Below are 20,336 nucleotides of genomic sequence, written 5' to 3' on the forward strand. Positions count from 1 at the left end.
GCTTCTCGGGTGGAGTGGCGAGGTGCATTCATCATCCTAAATTAAAGATGTATTTATGGAGGGTTGTGCCATGACACCATAAAAGATGCACAATTAGCTACGCAAATTGTTGCATAGAAACGTAATTGAAAGATATGTAAACAGCTCCCAGCGAGTGATGGAAAGATACCTCACCCACCTCAGTCCCAGTACCAAACACGCCGTTGGTCTCAAGGAGACGAGGAAGTGTTGATGTCTTTAGGGCTGAGGTTTCTCCCTCACCTCACCCTCACAGCGTGGCTGAGCAAGTCGAGGTTCTGCATGTTTCTGCAGGAGCCATCCAAGCCACTGGCCACTGCCTCTGTGGTTCTGGCAGACTACAGACAGAACAACAGCGCTTCTTACATGAGGCAGCTGCAGCTCTTGTCTTCACACCACAGTGGTACCTCTTTGTAATACTCTTTGCCCATCTCTCTCTCCTTCATCTCTTTGGCACGAAAGCAGTACGTTATGAACTCAGCGCTGGTGTGGCTGCACCTCAAATACTGTGTTCAGTTTTGGGCCCCTCACTACAAGAAAGACACTGAGGTGCTGGAGTGTGTCTAGAGAGGAGCAACCGAGCTGGGGGAGGGCCTGGAGCACAAGTCCCATGAGGGGTGGGTGAGGGAACTGGCAGGGTTTAGTCTGGAGAAGACAGGGGAGACATTATCTGTGTCCACAACTACCTGACAGGAGGTTGTAGTGAGGTGGAGGCTGACAGAACAAGAGGAAAGAGCTTCATGTCACACCAGTGGGGGTTTAGATTGGAGATCCCTGAGAAGGTTGTTAGATGCTGACACAGGCTGCCCAGAGAGGTGGTGGAGTTATTGCAATGCTGGAGGCAGGAGATGTTCCACAACTGTGTAGCTGAAGAGCTGAGGGACATGGCTTAGTGGTGAGCTTGGCAGGGTGAGGGGAGGGGTTGGTCTTGATGGTCTTAAAGTTCTTTTCCAACCAAAACAATTCTGTGATTCTATGATTCCAGTTTGTGATTCTGTGATTCTATCATTGCACACCGGAGTTGAGGTTGCTCCATTAGCAACTCTTGCTCTCAACTGCTCTCCTGCATTTACAGGCTATGGTTTGTATTTGTAAGGGTGAACAACTGGAGATGAGATGTACAATTTATGCCTCATCCATCTTGCTGCCCTGTGTTTACTCTAGGGCGGTTAAGGAGAGAGGAAATACAGTCCAGGCATGGATGTGTATAAATAGTGCCAAGGAGGCGGTGGCTGTGGCGGAGGGAATGGGATGTTTCTGGGCTTCTGCCATGACTGAATGACACAGATGGTTTTCCAGGGAAGTGAGTATTTTAGCAATGAGTAGTGAATGTGCTTCGGACTGGCTGCACCTACAGCCCTGGGAATGCAAACAGTTTAGCAGCAGGTTTGTCAATAAATACCATCTGCTCGACAGCATTGAATCCAAAATGTGGCAAAGCTACCTTAGCAGTGGCTGGTCTTCTGCTGCATAGAAGTGAGATGAAAATCACTAGCTTGGGGGTTTTTTTTAATACCATGATTGTGATCTAAAAATCATGCAACTCCAAGTTTAATCAGCCTTGTTCAATCCCAGTTCAAACCTGAGAGAATGAACTGTAATCGTTGGCTTTTTCCCGGTGGACAGTAAGGCATCTCCACAGAAGGGTGAGCCGCAAGTGAAACTGCTTCTCACACCACTGAGAACACTGAAGTGTTTTGCACAGTCACCAGCAAAAGATGAATCTCTATCCCAGCTTTTCTGTCTGCATGGGCACTGGTAGTCCCTTCTGCTTGGCTCTTTGTTTTCCATGAGTTTTGCCAAAGCACAGTAAGGCACTGCAGTAAAGCTCTGAGGACCGTTACTGCTGTGAGATGTGGCTGAAACTGGTTTCTGGATGTGGAGGTCTCTGGGAGAAAAATGAGACATGCTCATCGGCTGAAAAACAAAAACCAGAAGGAGTTTCAATACTAACTCTTACCCTGAGCTGCCATCATGTTTGTTTCAGAGCTGGTTTTGAACCCCACAAGATGCACAAAATCATACACAACCTCTGAGACCTTTAAGCCCCTTTTCCAAGTGCCCCATAGACATGACGGTTGTGTCCAACAGTGTATGACTAGTAAAAGCCACACATCAGCTTTCTCATCTCCTGCCACATGTATGTCAGTCCCTCTTCCCCTGCCCCTTCCCCCCATCCAGCTCTGACCGTGGGTAGGTTAGAGCTGGTGCCTGGTGCTGGGAGCTTTGGGCCTCTCAGACATCTTCCACCTCTCAAACTGCTGGTGGAATTTCAGTTTTAAATTGCTGACTCTGTCTAAAGGAGGGAGAAAAGAAAGAGGAAAAGAAAAAAGGGGAAGGACAAACCAATCTGGATTTATAGCATAGTTGCAAAGGTTCTGGGAGGCAGAAAGGCAGGACCTCCCCAGCTCCCTCTGCGAGCCCATTCCTGCCCTCCGACTCGCAGCGGTCCCTGCAGGCGTGCTGCTCTCCACAATGGCATGTGGCAGAAGACTTCTGTAATATCTTCAAAATACTTCCCTGGACAAGTGTTTCTGTTTGGTGAAGGAGCTGTTCTGATTCTTACTGCTGAGCACTTGACCAAGGTTAACAAAAGTCTTGTTTCTTTCACTTCTTCTCTCATGTTGCAAGTCAAGATTTTTTTGGAGATAAAGCAGAATAAACCCATGCTATAATGTAATCAGTGTAACATCATTATCTGAACCCGTTCCAGTTTAGTCTGTGATGTTATTAATTTAGTAAGGGCTCATAGGCTCTGAAAGGTCAGAGCTGACTGAGATGAGCCAGAGCAAATTCAGGATGTGAAGTTTAGTCTTGGAAGATTAGTCCTTGTTTAAGTCAGGGACATTTTTAGTTTGACTAGTGATATCAGTATTTAAGGTGCCTGTTTGCTTACTGTCAGTACTTAAGAGGAAAGATTTGAAGCTTGGAAGACCTTGATCAGGACCAGAAGAGCTGTTGCCTGCTGTAACACTCACCATTCTAACTACAGACTCAATAAACCTGGAGAAGCAAGAAAGCTAAAATCATCAGCCTAATAAAATGATACAAATTGGGGACCAAAGAGGATCCACAGTGTTTCCATCCCTGCCAAGGAGCATACTTGGTTTTGGGAAGAAGGATTTGGGGCCGAGGAACTGATTGGGCTGTGCCATGGCAACAGAGGAAGGAGCCAGCAGCACAGCTTCCAAAAGCATATAACACTGCCAATGAAAACCAATCTTGTATTAAAATCAGCTTAAAGCAGTCCTGGAAATTACAGCCCAGTGAGCATTAGTTTTGTACCAAATAAATGAAGGGGAACAAAAAATGGCAATAAACATGAGACATTTGGCTAAACATGAAAAAAGAGGAAGAAAGCTGCAGAAGTCAATAAAGGAAAACCTGCCATCTCAAAACACATAAAATTCCATGAGTGTGCCAGTGAAACAGAAGAGAAAGGCAAACCAGCACATACCCTTTACCTAGGCTTGTGTGCTGCAGGACGGGGTGGGTCCCTACCTTTCCCTCTTGTCCTTTCACCTGTTTTTATGGGAAAATGCTGTATCTGACAAGCAGCCCCATGTGCCAGAGAACTAGTAAATAACCTAGAAAATAACTCTGTGTTTGTGCCTGGGGACTGACAGAGTCCTCCAAGGCTGCAGCATAACTCTGTTGCTTATAAGACATTAGAGAAGCCACACATTGTGAATGTCCTAACCACAGGAAAAGCCTTAATGGGAATTCACACTTCATTAAATACCAGAGAATCCACATGAGAGAGAAACTTTGACTAAAGGGTGGATTTTCTGGTGTCTAATAAGGCAGACTCCCATGAAGGTTTTTCCCAGGGTTTAATTCATTCTGGTGCCTCTCTTCTCAGCCTGACTACCTGTTCTCACAAAATTTGCAAGACCTTAATGTTTTCCAGACATTCACTCCTTTGAGAGTAAGGTGGGCAGAGGGTTCAGGAATTACTGGGGGGAGGACACACAGAGTGTGACCTTAGAGGAAAAAGAAGCTGAAAATCAGCTCCCCTCAGCTCAGGAGGGACGGGAAAGGCTGTGGTGCCCATCATGTGGATGACAGAGCTATGCACGGTATCTTTACAAAGTCTGCCAAGCAGAGAGTGCCACAGTCCTTTCTGGGCTCTTACCTTTTTACACGAGCCATCAGCATCCCAGAGGACACAAGGGCTGTACAAAACAGCAGTAAAACAGCTGGTTTCACCAACTGACCTCGCTACAGAAGGAAGGGTCCCAGGGCTGATGGCTGCACTGTGGCTCAAAGCCCCTTCACCGTGAAGCCACGGGATGTTGGCAGGTTGCCAACACAAGTGCAGAGCAGCCCTGTGTCTGGGCAGAGCCAGATACTGCTGGCCCTGTTATCTCCCCAAGACAAGAAGCCCAGGCCCTGAAGGGGTGATATTTGTACCAAGGTCGCCCTGTGTTTCCAGCTCACCCAGTGCTCACACCTCTGTCCTGCTGCATGCCTGAATGCTTGGGCAGCAGCACCTGCACTGTCCCCACCCCCGTCCCAGCACAGCAGCGACTAGTATGTTTGTACCCACTTCTGGCAAACCAAAACCAATGACAAGCAATGCAGTAAGTCCCAGAGGCAGCATGTGAGTGGGTATGAGTGAAAGTCTGGCCACTGTCACCCACTGAGCTGATTGGGAAACAGAAGCAAAATCATCACAGGTGACTGTCGACTTCTGTAACCTATAGCTCACCTTAATCTTCCAGAGAAGACAGTGATATGGGTCTACATAAAGGGTCTTTCCTGTCCTCTTCCCCACTCTGCTCTCTCTGTCAGCACAGGAGCTGCTGGTGTGGACACAGTCGCTTAGGTTTTGCTGTGCACAGACACAGGGGAACAGATACCAGGCAGATATAGTTTTTACACAGACACAGGTGTGTTTGCTTTTTATTTCAGGTACATACTATTGCACTGGCAGCCCCTTGGGGTTGGGAGGCTGTAAAGTGAAGAATAAGCACGTGGGGAAGGTGTCTGGCAGTATGAGGCACAGGGCAGTGTCCTGGGGAGGTGAGTCCTGCTTGCCAACCTTCTCAAGCTCTTGACTACATATCTAACTTGGTGTTACAGAAGAACAAGCCACATCAGAAATCCTGGATTACTTTGTTAAATCCAAGAGTTGGGTTATTTCATAGAATCACAGTATTGTTTTGGTTGGAAAAGACCTTTAAGATCATTAAGTTCAACCACTCATCTCACACTGCCAAGCTCACCACTAATCCATGGCCCTCAGCACCTCAGCTCCATGGCTTTTAAATATCTTCAGGGTTGGGGATTCCACCTCCTCCCTGGGCAGCCTGTGCCAGTGTGACAACCCTCTCAGGGAAAAACTACAATCTAAACCTCCCCTGGTGTAACTTGAGCCATTTCCTCTTGTCACAGAACCACAGAACCTTAAGGGTTGGATGGGACCTTGAAAGATCATCTAGTCCAACCCCCCTGCCAGAGCAGGACCTCTCATCACTTGTCACTGGGGGGAAGAGACTGACTCCCACCTCACTACAGCCTCCTGTCTCCCTTCAGCCTCCTCTTCTCCAAGTGAACACCCCCAGGGTCCTCAGCCACTCCCCATCAGACTTGTGCTCCAAACCCTTCATCATCTTCATTACCCATCTCTGGACACGGTGGTGGTGGCAGAAGTGGGCTGGATCTCGTGGACCTCATGGACTTCAGCAGTGGTCACTGCAGGGGTTGGGAAAGGGCAACTGCAGACAGTGGCTTCTTCAGTCAATTCAGCATTACCAACTAGTTGAGTAACAACATCCTTTTACAAGAAGAAATCCAGGTGAATTGCTTTTACGTGAGGGTCTAAGTCCTGGATGTCCCCTCTGCTTCGTGTTCTGCAGCACAAGTTACTGCTGAGCTCATCTCTCTGCCATGGGCATGTGCGAAAGCAAGCAGAGGGATACAGCTGAACTTTCGGTACTGTCCTCCACAAAATGTGGTCTGTGGCAACAGCACTATGTTTATTTTCCTGAAAACTGCCCTCTTCAGCACTGAGGCATAACATCTATTTGGAGACTTCCATGAAAATAGCTCCAAAAGACAGCTGGGGATCGACCACTTCCCCTTGAAAGGTTTCACAAGTCAGGACGGAAGGTCGGCCGTTACGGAGGCAGCGGCAGTCGTTCCTCTTCCCTGCCTCAGCAGCAGCAGGAATTCATGTCAAGGTTACCTGCATTCCCCAGATCTTGGCCCTGGCTCTCCCTCCTGGGTTACCTTGTGATATTTCCTGAGGTTGGCTATCAAAAAAACAAGCAATCAAAGTAAATCTCATGACAAGTGAAGATCTTAACGGGGGCCATGTGCTCACACTGAGCATCTTCAGTGGCTTCTTTCACCAGAATGGTTTCCCTTTCTACCCCATCCCGCTTGGGATGATGGCTGTGGGACCATGCACGGTGTGAACAGCACAGGAGAGGCTCCAGACCTTTTGAAGGACAGCTATTTGCATGCTTTCCAAGCCAAACCAAAAGGTAATGTTTTGGCACTGGAAGCTGTATTCCCCTGAGCTCCCACCCGCGCAGCTGCAGACACCTTTGGGCACCTTGTGTGTGTCCTGAACCTTCTGCCAACCTCCTACGAAATTAATTCAAAGTTCTGGAGGCTCCTGGGCTGTAATTTCCCCGGGGAAGCCGCAGGTAGGTATTGGGCAGAGCAGGGTTGGGCTTACTTTTACCCAGCAAGTCTCACCCTGTGCCCAGCAGCATTCCTGGCTGCGTTTCTCCCCGCCTGCCCTGCCCTTGGTCCTTTGTACTGCAGTGGCTGTGGTGGAGGGGAAGTGAGCACCGCCCTGGGAAGCAGCCAGATTGTGGTTTGATAAACAGGTTGCTCAACCCTGGGTTGGAGTTACTGATCCCCTCTCAGGCTGACCGCTGCTCTGCGGTGCTGGGAAGCCTTTGCGTCAGTGTTTTCCAGGCAGAGGACTCCTCTTGGCCTCGCTGCAAGTGTCAGAGTTACCAGGGAAGTCCAATTTTTAAGTCTTTTCTGAGTGTTCAGAATGGCATGGGAGATATTGCCAAAGGTACAGTATTTGTAGGCAAGACTTTCTGGCTAAGGGGGATTTTTTTCTTCGCTCCCTCTGAGGCTGCAGCTTTTCCTGCCCCAGGTCTGAGTCTGACACTCTCAGTGCTTAGAAAGGGAGAAGGCACATGCAGCTGGCTCTGTTCCTCTCTTGATCCATGAAGCAAAAGGAGCTCACACAGGGCTTTCAAGCTAAAGTGACAGCTTATGTATTTGCCAAACAAAGCCAATGCCCCCATACTGCGGGGCCATGAAGCCATCCCCCAGGCCAGGCTCTGTGCCACCCTACGGCTGGGTCTACCCAGGCGTTCCCCACAGAAGGGCCTCTGGGATTTCCTTATGCCCTGGAGCTCCTGGGACCTGAGAAGCAGCATCAAAGGCATCTGTAGGACAAATAACCCAAACAAACACAATTTGGAGGCATTTCCTCTGTCTGCTCACAGACTGTGTGGATGTGCTATTTGCAGTGCTGGGACACACCTGCTTCTCTGCCTGTGAGGTTATTTTTCTTAGCTGTCTTGCAGGAGCTTGGGGAGCTGCCAGCATGGGCAGGGCTCTACTCTCTGGGACCCTGAGGAGGCCCTGAGTGAGCCTGACTGCATCTATCTGCACTGGGGAGGCTCAGCTGAGTGGGATAAAGAGTGATGCAGGCAGATAACGATGCAATAAGGAAGTGTCACTGCCTTACTCTGGTGTTACTCACTGCTCCAGAATAGCACAGTACCAGTATTCTCTTCTGAATAAGAACAGCTCTTTCTAGAATAGATCAAGAGTTTTTGTACTAGCATGTCAAAATGAGTCTTGGGGTTATTCGCCTGCCTCACCTTTTCTATGCAGCATCTCATCTAGAAGACTGGAATAAACTTCGTGGGTACAGCTCCTCTTGTCACTCCAAAGAGTGAGCTGTATTAAGAAGAGCGTGGGCAGTAAGTCAAGGGAGATCCTCCTCTCCACCTACTCTGCCCTGGGGAGGCCGCATCTGGAGTCCTGTGTCCAGTTCTGAGCTCCTCAGCTCAAGAGAGATGGAGAACTTCTGTAGAGAGCCCAGCACAGGGCCACCAAGATGATCAGGGGACTGGAGCGTTTTCCATGTGAGGAAAGGCTGCAGGACCTGGGGCTGTTTAGTCTGGAGAAAGGAAGATTTGAGGTGGGACCTCATCAACCCTTATAAGTACCTAAAGGGTGGGTGTTCAGAGGATGGGGTGACAGTTTTTTCTGCAGTGTCCAGTGACAGGACAAGGGATAATGGGCATAAGCTGGAATTAAAATGTTCTATTTAAAAACAAGGAAAAACTCCTTTGGTGCTGAGGTGAGGGGGCCCTGGCACAGGCTGCCCAGGGACAGTGTGGAGTCTCCTTCTCTGGAGGTTTCCAAACCCACCTGCATGTGTTCCTGTGGCCCTTGATTGAGGGGCACCTGCTTGAGCAGGGGACTGGGCTGGATGAGCTCTAGAGGTCACTTCTAACCCCAACCATTCTGGGATTCTGTGATTCAAACTCCTGCAGATCTCTGTTTCTCACCTCCTCTCCATACAGACCAGCCATTCTGGCTCCTCCCTCTACTTTTCCAATGAATAGCTGCAGTCAGCAGATCTAGCAAGAGCTCATTAGGAGGATTATAATGCCCATGGGGGAAAAAAATGGTGCTTTTGCTTAGATGTCTCCATTTTTACAGCCACAAGTGTATAGGGTGCCACACCTGATGGAATTACACCAAAGCTTTCCTTTCTCTCAACTTGATCCAGAGAGGCTGGAGGTAAGTAACCACATTAAAGCACTTCATGAGCCAGCCCAGCTAGAGGTTGTGGAGGGACCAGTGGTGTGGCCACCACTGTGGTGAGAGGAGCGCAGGGAAACAGGCAAGTCTGCAATGGAAATAAAGCCATTTGATGAGCCTTGTGGATCATTTCACAGTCAGAGCTGAAGAGGTGTATGGATAGTAGAAGATGCTTTTGTGCTCTGTATAAACATGGCAAACAAATATTGCTGACATTGCTGGAGTTATTCCAAATGTTCCTTCTGTGCAAAAGTCAGATTCTGGATGTGCTGATTGTGGAAATCCATCTTTATTTTGTCTCCTTGTCATTTTTACTTTATATCTCATATAAGTTTGCTCTTCAGTTGTCTCTGCTGCATCACTCGTCTCTGCCTGGGAAGAGTCAGAGCCCCCCTCCTTCCCCATCCTCCTTCCTCATCCCACATGTTCCTTGTGCTGATCAGGCAGAACAGGACGGATTTCCTTCAGTGGCATTTCCTGATGATTTCTGACTAACTCAGGAGGAAGTCAAACCAAAGAAATGATGAATCTTTCATTTCTGATTTAAACAAAACAACTCACCACTTTAAGAATGACATCTCTTATTTTTGAACTGTAAACAGCCTGCCTACCACCCTGCTGACTGCCTCGTTCGTGGATAAAATAGGCACCAAAGATTAGATGCGTTTTCTGTTGGGAAGCCCTTACCCACTTTGGGGAGCTTCATCTGACAGCATCAGCACATCAGGCTTGCTCAGTGCTTCGAAATAAATAGTTCATAGCCTGAAAGAACACATCCCAAGATGTGAATGATGAAGGGCTGCTCCCATGGCCAAGGGCAAATCTCTCAGTCTCTGCCACTCTGGATTATTGGGGCTCCAAGAGGCCTGTGTGCAGCCCTGGGGGGTTTGGTGGGCGATGAGGCTGCTCCACAGGAGAAGCAGCAGTAGAATGAGGATGGAGAGGGTCTGTCCTTGCAGTCCCCCCAGAGCTGCCCACCAAGGATACAGCCATGGCAGGATAACACAGCCACTGGTCAGGCACATCCTAAGGCAGTTCAGTCTTGAAGTGTCTCTGAGCCCCCAGATTTTGGAAGGCTTCTCAGCTGGATGTCCCAGGAGTAGAGGCACCCAAACCCCACTTGGACTCCTGTTTGAAACTTGGCTCCCTTTGCCTGACAAGCCTGGCTGCTTCCCAAAAGAGCTGTTAATACAAAACAGAGACCAAGGATTTACTGAGATCTCTGAGATTCTACGAATCCCTTTATTGCTCAACCCTCTCTCTGTAGAGGAATCCTCTCTCTCAGGCTGTACAAAAGTTTGCACTGAAAGCTCATCCTGGACTTTGATCTGGAAACCTAAAGGCAAAAGCTATATTTGCCTTCTGGCATCTCATCCAGCACTGGCAGCCACCTGCCAGCACTGCCTTTGTTTGATGGTTTGCCTTTTCCTTCACCCCAGAACTCTACACAGTGCCTTCCCAGAGAAAGCCAAGGTGTTTGCAGAGCGGTGTCCCCCTGGGGTGGGCAGCAGAACTGCTGCTTTCCTTTGAGGGACTTGTGTTTTTTATCTTCTGGGGAAGAATACAGAGTAATTGTCCTCATTGCCCTGTGCTGCCCATGTGGGGAAGGAAGCTAAAGAAATGACAGCAGCAGGAGCAAACCCAAATGTCTCCAGATAACAGCACAGCCAGAGGCATTTCCAAGTAGCTCCCAGACAAAGCACTGAACATTTTTTGAATGAAGAAGCAAACCAAACTGCAACAACAACTACCACAGACATATGCAAGGACACTTCCCCCACCCCCCAGCTATGTTGAGCTCTAAAGCCCTTGGTGAGAGCCCACCAGCAGAGCAAGAGCTTTTCAGGCTCTTTCGGAGTGATGGATTTGCCAACCCTGAGATCCCTGAGCTGTCAGTGCAGAGCACTTGGGGCTGTATAACAATGAGCTTACCTAAAGTTGGATGTGAAAGGAAAATCAAGTATCAAAGCAGAACAAAACAGGACCATGAATGAAAGGTTGGGTCTCTCCCTGCCTGCTCCTGCATGACAACAGGATCCGGGATCAGCTCCCTGGGTGGGAAGGGGCTGAGCTTCAGCTAGCCCTGTCCGTTGAGCTGCAGTGCTGGACATGCTGCTGCTGACACTCCATGTGCTCCTATAAATATGTATAACCTGCAGTGAACTCTCTGCCCCAAACAACTGGAAGAGGCGTTTTAGATGTTGTTTGATAGTGAAATGCAGCTCTTAAGACCTATCAAAACACAGCGTGCAGCCAGCATTGGTTGCTGATGAAAGGGCAGGACTAAGATATTGCAGCCCCAGGTGTTGGCTCTGTGGCTGCCACTGGCATGAAGGAAATCTCAGTCCCTCAAAGCACATAGGAAGAAAGGTCTCTTCACCAAAGCTCTTGGAGATCTACTGGGGAGAAATGTGGCCCAAGGCCTGTATCATTGCATCGATGCAGTCCCCAGCACGGATACAGTTACATGGGAATGCCCATCTGGAAGGTGGTGATCCATTGAGCATCTCAGGGTAAAAAAGACCAAAGCAATTGCACTCTTAACCAAAAGTTAGAGAGGCAGAAGGCACTGGGGCAATAGGGAATTGCTGCCTTCTTGGAGAGGTTTGTGTTTCACACCCTGTGATGATGCCCTGGGTTTGGTAACTGGGTGGCTGCTCTTCTGGGAAGTGTTTTATGTAGTTTGAAGCTGCTGATGTGATTAGAGGAGTTGACCTCTACCAAGTGTTTAAACAGTCAGACTTCTAGCTGTCAGGTTTTACACCTAATTATTACTGTCTAATTGCCACAGCACTTTGCACAGAGGTGTGAGAAGCCAGAGAGCACCCTGAGTTCTGTGCAGCCTCATACTGCTCCATTTCAGCAGCGTCTACTCGCAGAGCCCAGTTACTCAACCTCAAGCTCCGAGGGTGCTGGCTCCAGTGGGCCACACTGTCTCTGGGTGCTGGGACCCTCTGTGATGGTGGTTTTGGCACAGCTTCCTTCCCTCCAAGGGGCTGGGAGCTGGTGCTGGAGAGAAAGGTCACGTTTCTAGGGAGTACTCCCTGCCCAAATGGCTGTTCCCATCTCTGCTGGAGAGAGGACACGGAAGCAGCCTGGGAACAGGCTCTCAAACTCTATCTGACCTTTTACTTATCTGACCTGCCCTCCCTGTAAGACTGAACACAAATGTCATGCTGTTCCCTCGTACGGAGCCCCCAGGCGAAGGCTTATCTAAATGACACGTGTCTGCACTTCAGTCCTGCAGCCAAATTTCCATGCACGGCTCTTTCAGCGCTACAAGTCCTTCAATTCAGCGCAGTGGGGATGCAGCCAGGATTACAAAGCATGCAGATCCAGAAAGGACACCTGCCTGAAGCAATAAATCAACTATTTCCCAAACTTCCTCACTCCTTAGCAGTGGGTCCTTCCCAACCCTGGGCTGCGTGTGCCGATAGGATCCGTGGCCCCAGCTCACTGCATCTGGAAACGCCACTAACAGCGACCACACTCCTCAGCATGGAGCAATTAAAGGATGAGGCTGAATAACAATAACGAGTCACTGTAGCCAAGCCCAGAGCAGATGCTAAACAAATCTGTTTCTGTGCTCTATGTCTTTGGTTAGTAAGTGCAGCCTCTTCCCATCCCTTGGCTGTGACCATGGCAGGACCTGAGGAGGAAGATGATGCCAGGAGGATGCAGGCATCAGCCCACCACACAACCTCATCACTCTTTGTTTCACGAGTCACCTGCAAATAATCCTCCTGATACACAGGTGTATGAAATCTGCTTGCAAATTTGTTTGCATTTGCACCCAAGCAGCTCAGACAAACAAGTCCCTGCCTAAAAAGAGACACAAGAAGCAGAAAAAGCATTAAATGAGGAAGCCTTCCTCACCAGCACCTTGGAGTATCAACATCACCAAAGGTCACAGCTACATTTTATATTAATTTATTAGAAAAAAAAGATACACAGTTTAATGTGCAAATATATACAACAAACATTACAATGAAACATGGGGAAGGTGAGCCCCTTCCCTCTACCAATGACTTACTCCTTCGTAACAGAGATGACTGTTTAATGCTTCCCCACAGATTTACAAATACAAAACAAATGTATAATGCTTCATCTGCACAAGACAAAAGTTGGTTTTAATTTGAACAAAAACTACTCTGGCTTTGACATGGCAAAAGTCTGCTGTTTTGGTGGCTTTTTTTGTTGTTAGAATAAACCTGAGCAAGTTTTGCAGAACAGGGGGGTGGGGGGAACAAAGGAAAGGCATTGCCCTGCACTTCATTCTCATCACAGCATCTGATGGTCTTTGAATGACTAAACCACTGAATCATTTTGAGTGAATGCAGCTCCGAAATCTACATGGATGGCATCATCCGTGGAAAAGTGCGTTGTGGGGAGTGAGCTGGTTGCAAACATCTGGCCCCAGTTAAATGGCTGTTATTTCTCAGGTAAAGTGTTCCTATCTGCCAGCAAGGAATTTAATGCTGCCTCCTGTAATAAAGGAGTTATAAACGGAAAACACAATTTAGATCAAAAAGCAAACGGGGCTTGGCTCCTGCAAGGAAAGAGTGCAGAATAAGGCCAACCTACACTCAAACTGAACAAAGCCCTCGGGAATGCCTGTAACTGCCAGTAAGGACTGACACGCTGCTCGCTCCAGGAAAGACGTTCTGATCAAATTGCTTTCTTTATGACTCTTTTGGATTTATTTCAAGCAGATGTTGGACACAGGCTGGTTTTGTATTCAGTGGCCACAGGCAGTGTCAATAAGAGCCTCATCTCCCCTCTGAGCTACTCCCTCCGTCCCGCGCCACGGTGCCGACACTCCGTCTCGCCCCTGGGGTGGACGCAGCTGATGGCCCCAACACCAACTACCCAACTCGAACCATCGAGCTTGTTTGTTTCCATATTGTCCTGCCTCTGAGCTTTGCCTGGCAGCTCCACAGAGTGACATGGCAAACTCAGCACTATCCTGTTGTGCCCAGATAGCACTCCTCTCCAGTTTGAATGAGAAGCTCCAGAGCTGCTGAAGAAGGCACAAATGCCAAGCTGTGCAATGCTGGTTCCCCCGGGAGACAAGAGTTTCTGGAGGGGCCACTGCCCAACCCATGCTCTTTTAGGTGCAGAGTCTCTTTCTGCATCAGCTTTCGTGATACTTTTTAAAGAAATATGTACAAATAACAACAGACCAGACCCACAGCAAAAAGAACACACTACGGGAGTGTTCCTGGCTGACCCCACAGCTAGTGCTGCCCCACGGCTCCTGTCTGGGCTCCATTTTCGGACATGATGCTGTCAAGAGCTGACTTAGTTTTCAAGGTGTTTACACACATTTTCTTCCCTCTTTGGCCAAGGGCTCAGTGTTTAAGAACAGTCTTAATTGATGTCCCTCCTTTCCCACCAGCAGGTCCCATGGGTGCTGGCCCTGGGCCACAGTTGGGTACATCAGTCCTGCACTACAGCAGAGGCTGCTGGGGCTCCCTTCACAGCCAAATCCTCCTCCTCTTTACTTTCTTTGGAGGATTAGGGAATTCGACTAAAACAAATACATACAAAGCCTTGGGGGAGGATTGCTCTGCTTTAAAACCCCCTTTTTTTTGTTTGTTTGTATTTTTCAGTGGCTCCTGTTCTGTGTGTGTGCTTACACAAGAATGCCACAAAAGCAAGCCATGGACCCTGGAGCAGCAGGTAAAAACAGACCTTAGATGAAAAGTCTAAATAAACCCTCAAAATTAGCCTTCAGTTAAAAAGTGAAAGTTAGAAGCCAAGGAACATCGTTTGATGGAGATAAGGGAGTGCTGGGGGCAGGTTGGGGACACACAGGAGCTGAAAAAGGCCCATTCTCCTCTAAGGACAGTCCCCACCGAGTTACCAAAGGACTTCTTTCTTTTCTAGACTTCTGAATGATCCGTGAGACAGGTTTGCCAAAGTATATTTTTTACAACAAAGTAGAATAACAAGCAAGTCACTTGTCTCCAATAACTTGTGTGTTTTTCCACTTCAGACCTTCTGACAGCAGGAGAAGAGCCACTCCAGCTGAGCACGAGCGGGTTTGTATGCTGCTGCAATCGCCACCCGCGCCTGCTGTGCCCTCTCGCTGCAATTTGGGAGCTGCAGTACTGCCGAATTTTACCTGCCCTTTGTGGATGTTTTCAGTACTGCTGCTGCAACACAGGTCTCAGATGGCCTGTTAACTCTTCCAGCACTGCAGCAGATACCAAAAGCTTCCAGTGACATGTGTTATTTGCACATCTTGAAAGAAAGGCAACTCTTGTGCACAGAAAGGCAAGCATCTCTGTGGCCCTTCCCTGCCTACCCCTCTCTACCACCTCAGATCTCCACTGCCTCTCCCCAAACCCACTTCCCCTGTAGCAATACCACACCCAGGGCACGGTTGCTCAGAGCTCTCCTAAACCAGTTTTCATAAGACAGTTTTAAGACCAAACAACTGGGTTTCAACAAACGAATTTCACGACAAACAGACAAAATTGATACAGAAAAGTCTGAGTCATTTTCCAAACTTGTACGAAAGTTAACTTTCATTTCAGTTTGGGGAGGGGGAGCAGAGTAGGAGCAAACAGCTGGTCAGCCAGCTGCAGTACAAACCCCGGGTTTCCAAGCAGCTCTAGCTCTGGACACTTTATGCCCACAGGCGTGGGTGCCCACTTTGCCCCAATAAAGGTGCTAGTGAACCTCACTAGGGTCAGCTACTAAGAGCCTGGTCACCATGGATCCCCAGATTTATATTTGCTCTAAAGAAGCAGCGAGGCTTGCAAGCACTTGTGCTCTCTTGAGGTAGGAGAAAAAAAAGGTGTTTCATGTAGCTGTGCTGCCTCTCCCAGCAGGACGTGCGACTCGTCCGTGGCTCTCGGCCTTCCAGAGTGCCCAGGGGCCGAAGCTGAAACGGGGCATGGAATGGAGGGTGCTGAGTAAGAGCCCTGAAATGCCAGTGGTTTCTGCAATGACATTTCCACGGCCTCCTTTTGGTAAACCAGCATTTTTGGGATGTCAGGTTACAGTAATACAACGTGGCAACAGGCACGTGAAGGGAGGCCGGTGACGTGGCACTGCCAAAGAGGAGATCTCTCCTAAGGGGACTAGTTGCATGGCCTTGCTGGCAGGGTCAGGCTTCTCACGGCCAGTGGGACTCACGTGCACGAGCAAAGCCTGCAAGACCAAATCCAGAGTGGGTCACTCAGCAGTACTCCGTAACTTCCATGGTTCAAGTGGCTGTGTGCCACCTTAAAATAAAGATTGCAGCCAAGCTTTTAAAGTTAAACACATTATAAACTATACACATATGTGATCCTGAGATAGTGCCTGTAACAAGTCCCAAGGCAGATCAGCTTCCTGAGCTCCAAGGTCCTCATGCTGCCGAGCACATTGTTGTTGGATTTTGGCAGGCCCAGGAGCCTCCCTCGGAGCACACTGCACTTCCTAATTCTCTTTTTTTTGGGGGTGGGGTCTAGTTAAACAATCAGTTTGACGACTGCTACCAGCAATTCCAATGGCATTTCTTCTGCAGTTCAGATGAAAGCATTCTTGATCCTTTGCCAGCTCTCCCAAGACTTGCAGAAACAGGCTCACAGCTTCCCTTTCTATTTTTTTGGCCAGCCAAGAGCTGTGTGCCTGCAGTCTCCTGCTAGAGGAGCAGCTGTGCTGTGCTGAAGACACTCCTCAGGATAGGGGAGAAAACATCAGTAGGAATCAGACAGAAAGGCAACAAGTATAAGCCACAACGGAAAGAAGAAGCTTAATACGACGACCTTCGTCCAAAGGGTCAAAGACCACACGTTCCAGTCCCAGCGGTACGTAGTCCTGGTTTGAGCATCTGACAGCATCAGCTCAGAGTCAGACCTTCTAAACCCCGGGGGAAAAAAGGATGCTTTCCAAAATTCTCTTTGCTGAAGCACTATATGTTCAACAAGTTCTCTTTATTGTTTCAGTATTTTAGCCCTTAGTTGATTAGTCACCAATACCCGTCAGATGCCCACTGCCACAGCAGCAGCACTCGGAGCACCTGCAGGGTTTGTAGGAACATCAGAAAATAGCTTTAGCCACTAGGAATTATGCAACAGAAGGAGAAGGCAGGACTAACTAGATTAATGCAACATGTAGTGGATTTGTTAATGTTTAGTATATGATTCGTCCCAGGATCATGCGAGGAAATGGTACCATGTAGCTTACTGGTAAGGGCAGTAAAAAGGGTAATGCGTTTCTTTATCATCAGTGAACCACTCACTCATTCAACACACTATTTCCAGCTGAAATCAAAGGTTGCCGTGAAAAACGCCATTCCCCTGCGTCTTACGCCTCTCTGCCTTTGAACTCCACTGTGATAGCTGCTTCATTAACATCGTGGTTCCAGTGCAAAAAAATTCATCCTCCAGATCCCAAATCTTCCTCCTTTAGACTTTTGATTGCCTCTCATCTGTCCATTCCTGCTTAGTGTTCTGTAAAGCTTGAGTCTTCTGTTCATCTACTTGGACATAGTCCACTCTCTGCTCCTCGGAGAGAAAAGGTTTCTGTGGGAGAGAGAGGAAAAAACCCCAATGTATTAATTTAAGGGTTGAAAAGGGATGCTGGTGAAAATTAGTCTGATTTTCTGTTTTCCCTTTCCCTGGTTCCTTGATTGCTTCACTTCACCTTGAAGCTCACAGTGACATCAGCTGACAAAAGCATTGCTTTACAGCCTGCCTTAGCTGTAATTATCCATCTGTCACCCTGTCACTCAGCCCCTGCACAGCTAGGAGGGAAACGTGCTGTTCTGGCTATTTCCATGCAGATAATCATCCTCTTCTCATCCTGCTGCAGGGATAACCTAATTGCATTTGAACCACAGGAGGGGGTTAAATAAGAAAGCTTAGGAGTCTTGAGTCATTTGCATCCAGGAGCATTAGATGGTGGGGAAAATGATAAGGAGGACATAAAATAGTCCAAATTGACAGGAGTTCATTGCTTTGCAGTGGTAGCTAAGTACCCCCTGGGTGGGTTAGAAGTTCTTTGGAACAAGGAATGTATTTTCCAAGCATTGTTAAGGAAATGGAAATGCTTTTGATGATGCAAGGATCAAGATGCACATTTTTGCTGTGTTACAAGAGACAGTAGGGTTTTACCCTGTGAATTTATCACGGGCTGTAAATCTGTTACTGAAAAGAGATTTGGGGGGGAAAACTAGCAGGAAAGGGGTTGTGGAGACTTGATGAAAACGAAAGCGCATGCAGAGGTCCTGCAAGCACCAACAAACTTGCCCACAAGCCCTGTCGGCTGCACATCCCGGTGCAGTCAAGTGCCCTCTACCGAGCTCCTGTTAATGGCATCCCTGTGAGTCACAGGAAGGACATCCTCTCATCACCCTAATAGTGCTTCTATTATGTTAATCTCGAGTCTGCCACAAATAGAGTCAGCTGGAAACACGACTGGCTTCATCAGATACTTAGGGCACCTGGCAGAGTGTGACACAAAGACTGGGGGGTTTTCAGGTGACTCGTACCTTCTGTACAGGGGATGGGGAAGCAGAATTAAAATCCAATGCTAAGTAATCAAGGTTAGATTTTCTTGTCCATGGGAAAGCACCACTGTATGGAGATGTTGCCTGTCTGTGCTCCTGTCGAGAAAGAAGAGAAACTTTTAATGCTCTTAAAACAGGATCCTAAAAGGAAGCAGGACTACAGCTGTGACGTGGGAGACTCCTCTGCTAGAAGGTGAGTGAGGAGGGTCAGCATCCACATCATTTTCTACGCCCAGGGTGCATTTGGTGATTAATCTCAAAATAATACTGATTAACTGTGGCACAATTACACTGAGAGAGAATTTCCCTCCTGGTAATTAGGGCAAAACAAGCAAACCAGTCTGATTTTCATTCAGTGTCATCAGGAAAGACTTGTGTCCAAGCTCCTCAGCTACTCAGCCCAAGCCCTTGGAGAGCTCAGAATTGCAGGAGTGCCCTCTGAGCCACCATCATTCTACGAATTTGAAGAAATGGTGAGAGTTCTGTTCAAACCTAGCAACTGAAAATGAATTCTCAGTTCCTAGATGACCACAAAGGTATAGAAGGTTTTCTTTGACTAGATAAATCAAATGTGGGGTGAGGGGGAGAGTTACAGCTGGAACTGTCCTCCTGAGCAGGTTTTGATCTAGTTGAAGTGTGGGTTAAAATTTGAGACTGTGGTTTATGGAGGTTGTTGTCAGTTTTGCAATACATTTACGTAGCCATTGCCATTGGGCTTTGGCTATGGAGACAAATCTGTAGACATTGGCTCAGCTCAAGGGATTTGAGATCCATTTCCATCTAAAAAAATCAAAGGAAACTGAGATTCTGGTCTTTTGCAAGATATGGCTAAAAAGTAAATGCAGAAAAAGGAAGCCACAAAGCCAGATGTTCTTCTTTCATGGGATGGGAAGTGGGGTTAGTGGCACCAGCCAAAGCAGAAGCAATAAGAGACTTTAATGGGAGTTCTGTTTCTGCACAATATTTGGTGTGTTCCTTTAGGAAGCGCACTAACGGCTTTCTGTCATTTCCTAGGAGATTGTGCCGGGCACACTTCTCAAAGGTGAAAAGATTTCATTTTCCTTTTGCCTTAATGAGTTCTCATGTAAATATGGCTGATCCCTGTGATCTCTTGGAACTGCTCAGCAACATTCGTGGGTGAACAGCTGAGTTCTGCAGAGCAGAAGAAGGGCTTCCCTTATCTCTCTGTAAATCGGTGCCAGTGTCTTTGCTTCAAAAACGTTTCATCATTTTTTCAAAAAACCAGAAGGCAAAGGACAAATCTCCTCAACATTTTTTTTCTTAGAAAACAAACTTCTGCGTTCTCCATCAATGTGACAGAGCAGAATAAAGCAAAGGATGGCTGTGTGAAAATGAAGATTACCATATGAATGTAACTTTCTTCCTCTTCTCCGGAAACTGAATTGGCAAATATTCTTGCTGAATTAATACCGTCTCTTTCTGGTGAGATAAAGCTCATTCGATTGCTATGAAGAAAAACACAGGAGAGGTTAAGGAAGCATCTTACAGATGCTCTGAAACGAAGCCAAAGCCTGACACAGTCCATATGGTGAATAAAGTCACACTAACGCTGCAGCCTTTATGGAGAGGATGTCCAAAACCACTCCTTACTTCTGGAGAAAGTGTGCTATATTGCTAGGAGCAGGTTTGTTGCTTTCCTTTACTGGGATTATGAAAGTTTGCCACCTCTGGTATGACAGAAAGTGTAAAACATTGGAGCAATTCTCCACTAAGGAGCACAGGGGTGGATATCATTCATCTGGGTAAGATGTGCCGACACGGCAGTCGCTTTGTTGTGCAGGTACTCGTGTTTTGAGGCTGATGTGAATTCATCAGCAACTGGAGGTGCATGCAGGGGAACTTGTCTGCCTTTGAACATAGTGTGTACACATGCTCTCTGTGCTGTGGAGACAGCTGCACAGCCCTTATACACTAACCTAACTGTCAAAGGTAGATGATGAGTGAATTACTGCAGGCACAACAGGGTTAGATATTAGGA

The 20,336-nt window shown here is 47.8% G+C and overlaps 1 protein-coding gene across 2 annotated transcripts in view; it reads right to left on the minus strand.

The window, feature by feature from the left end:
• Positions 1-12,746: 12,746 nt before the first annotated feature.
• GAB3 (GRB2 associated binding protein 3) overlaps positions 12,747-20,336 on the minus strand; it is a 64,969-nt gene continuing 57,379 nt past the window's right edge. For both annotated transcript variants that reach the window (XM_062006335.1, XM_062006334.1), the window contains exons 8-10: positions 19,701-19,803; positions 18,320-18,433; positions 12,747-17,351 (exon numbers count right to left, since the gene is read on the minus strand). In XM_062006335.1, the coding sequence (XP_061862319.1) occupies positions 17,235-17,351; positions 18,320-18,433; positions 19,701-19,803 (334 nt within the window). In that variant the 3' untranslated portion in view covers positions 12,747-17,234. The remainder of the gene's footprint in view (positions 17,352-18,319; positions 18,434-19,700; positions 19,804-20,336) is intronic.

This window comes from Colius striatus, chromosome 13 (assembly GCF_028858725.1).
Source record: "Colius striatus isolate bColStr4 chromosome 13, bColStr4.1.hap1, whole genome shotgun sequence".
NCBI lineage: Eukaryota > Metazoa > Chordata > Aves > Coliiformes > Coliidae > Colius > Colius striatus.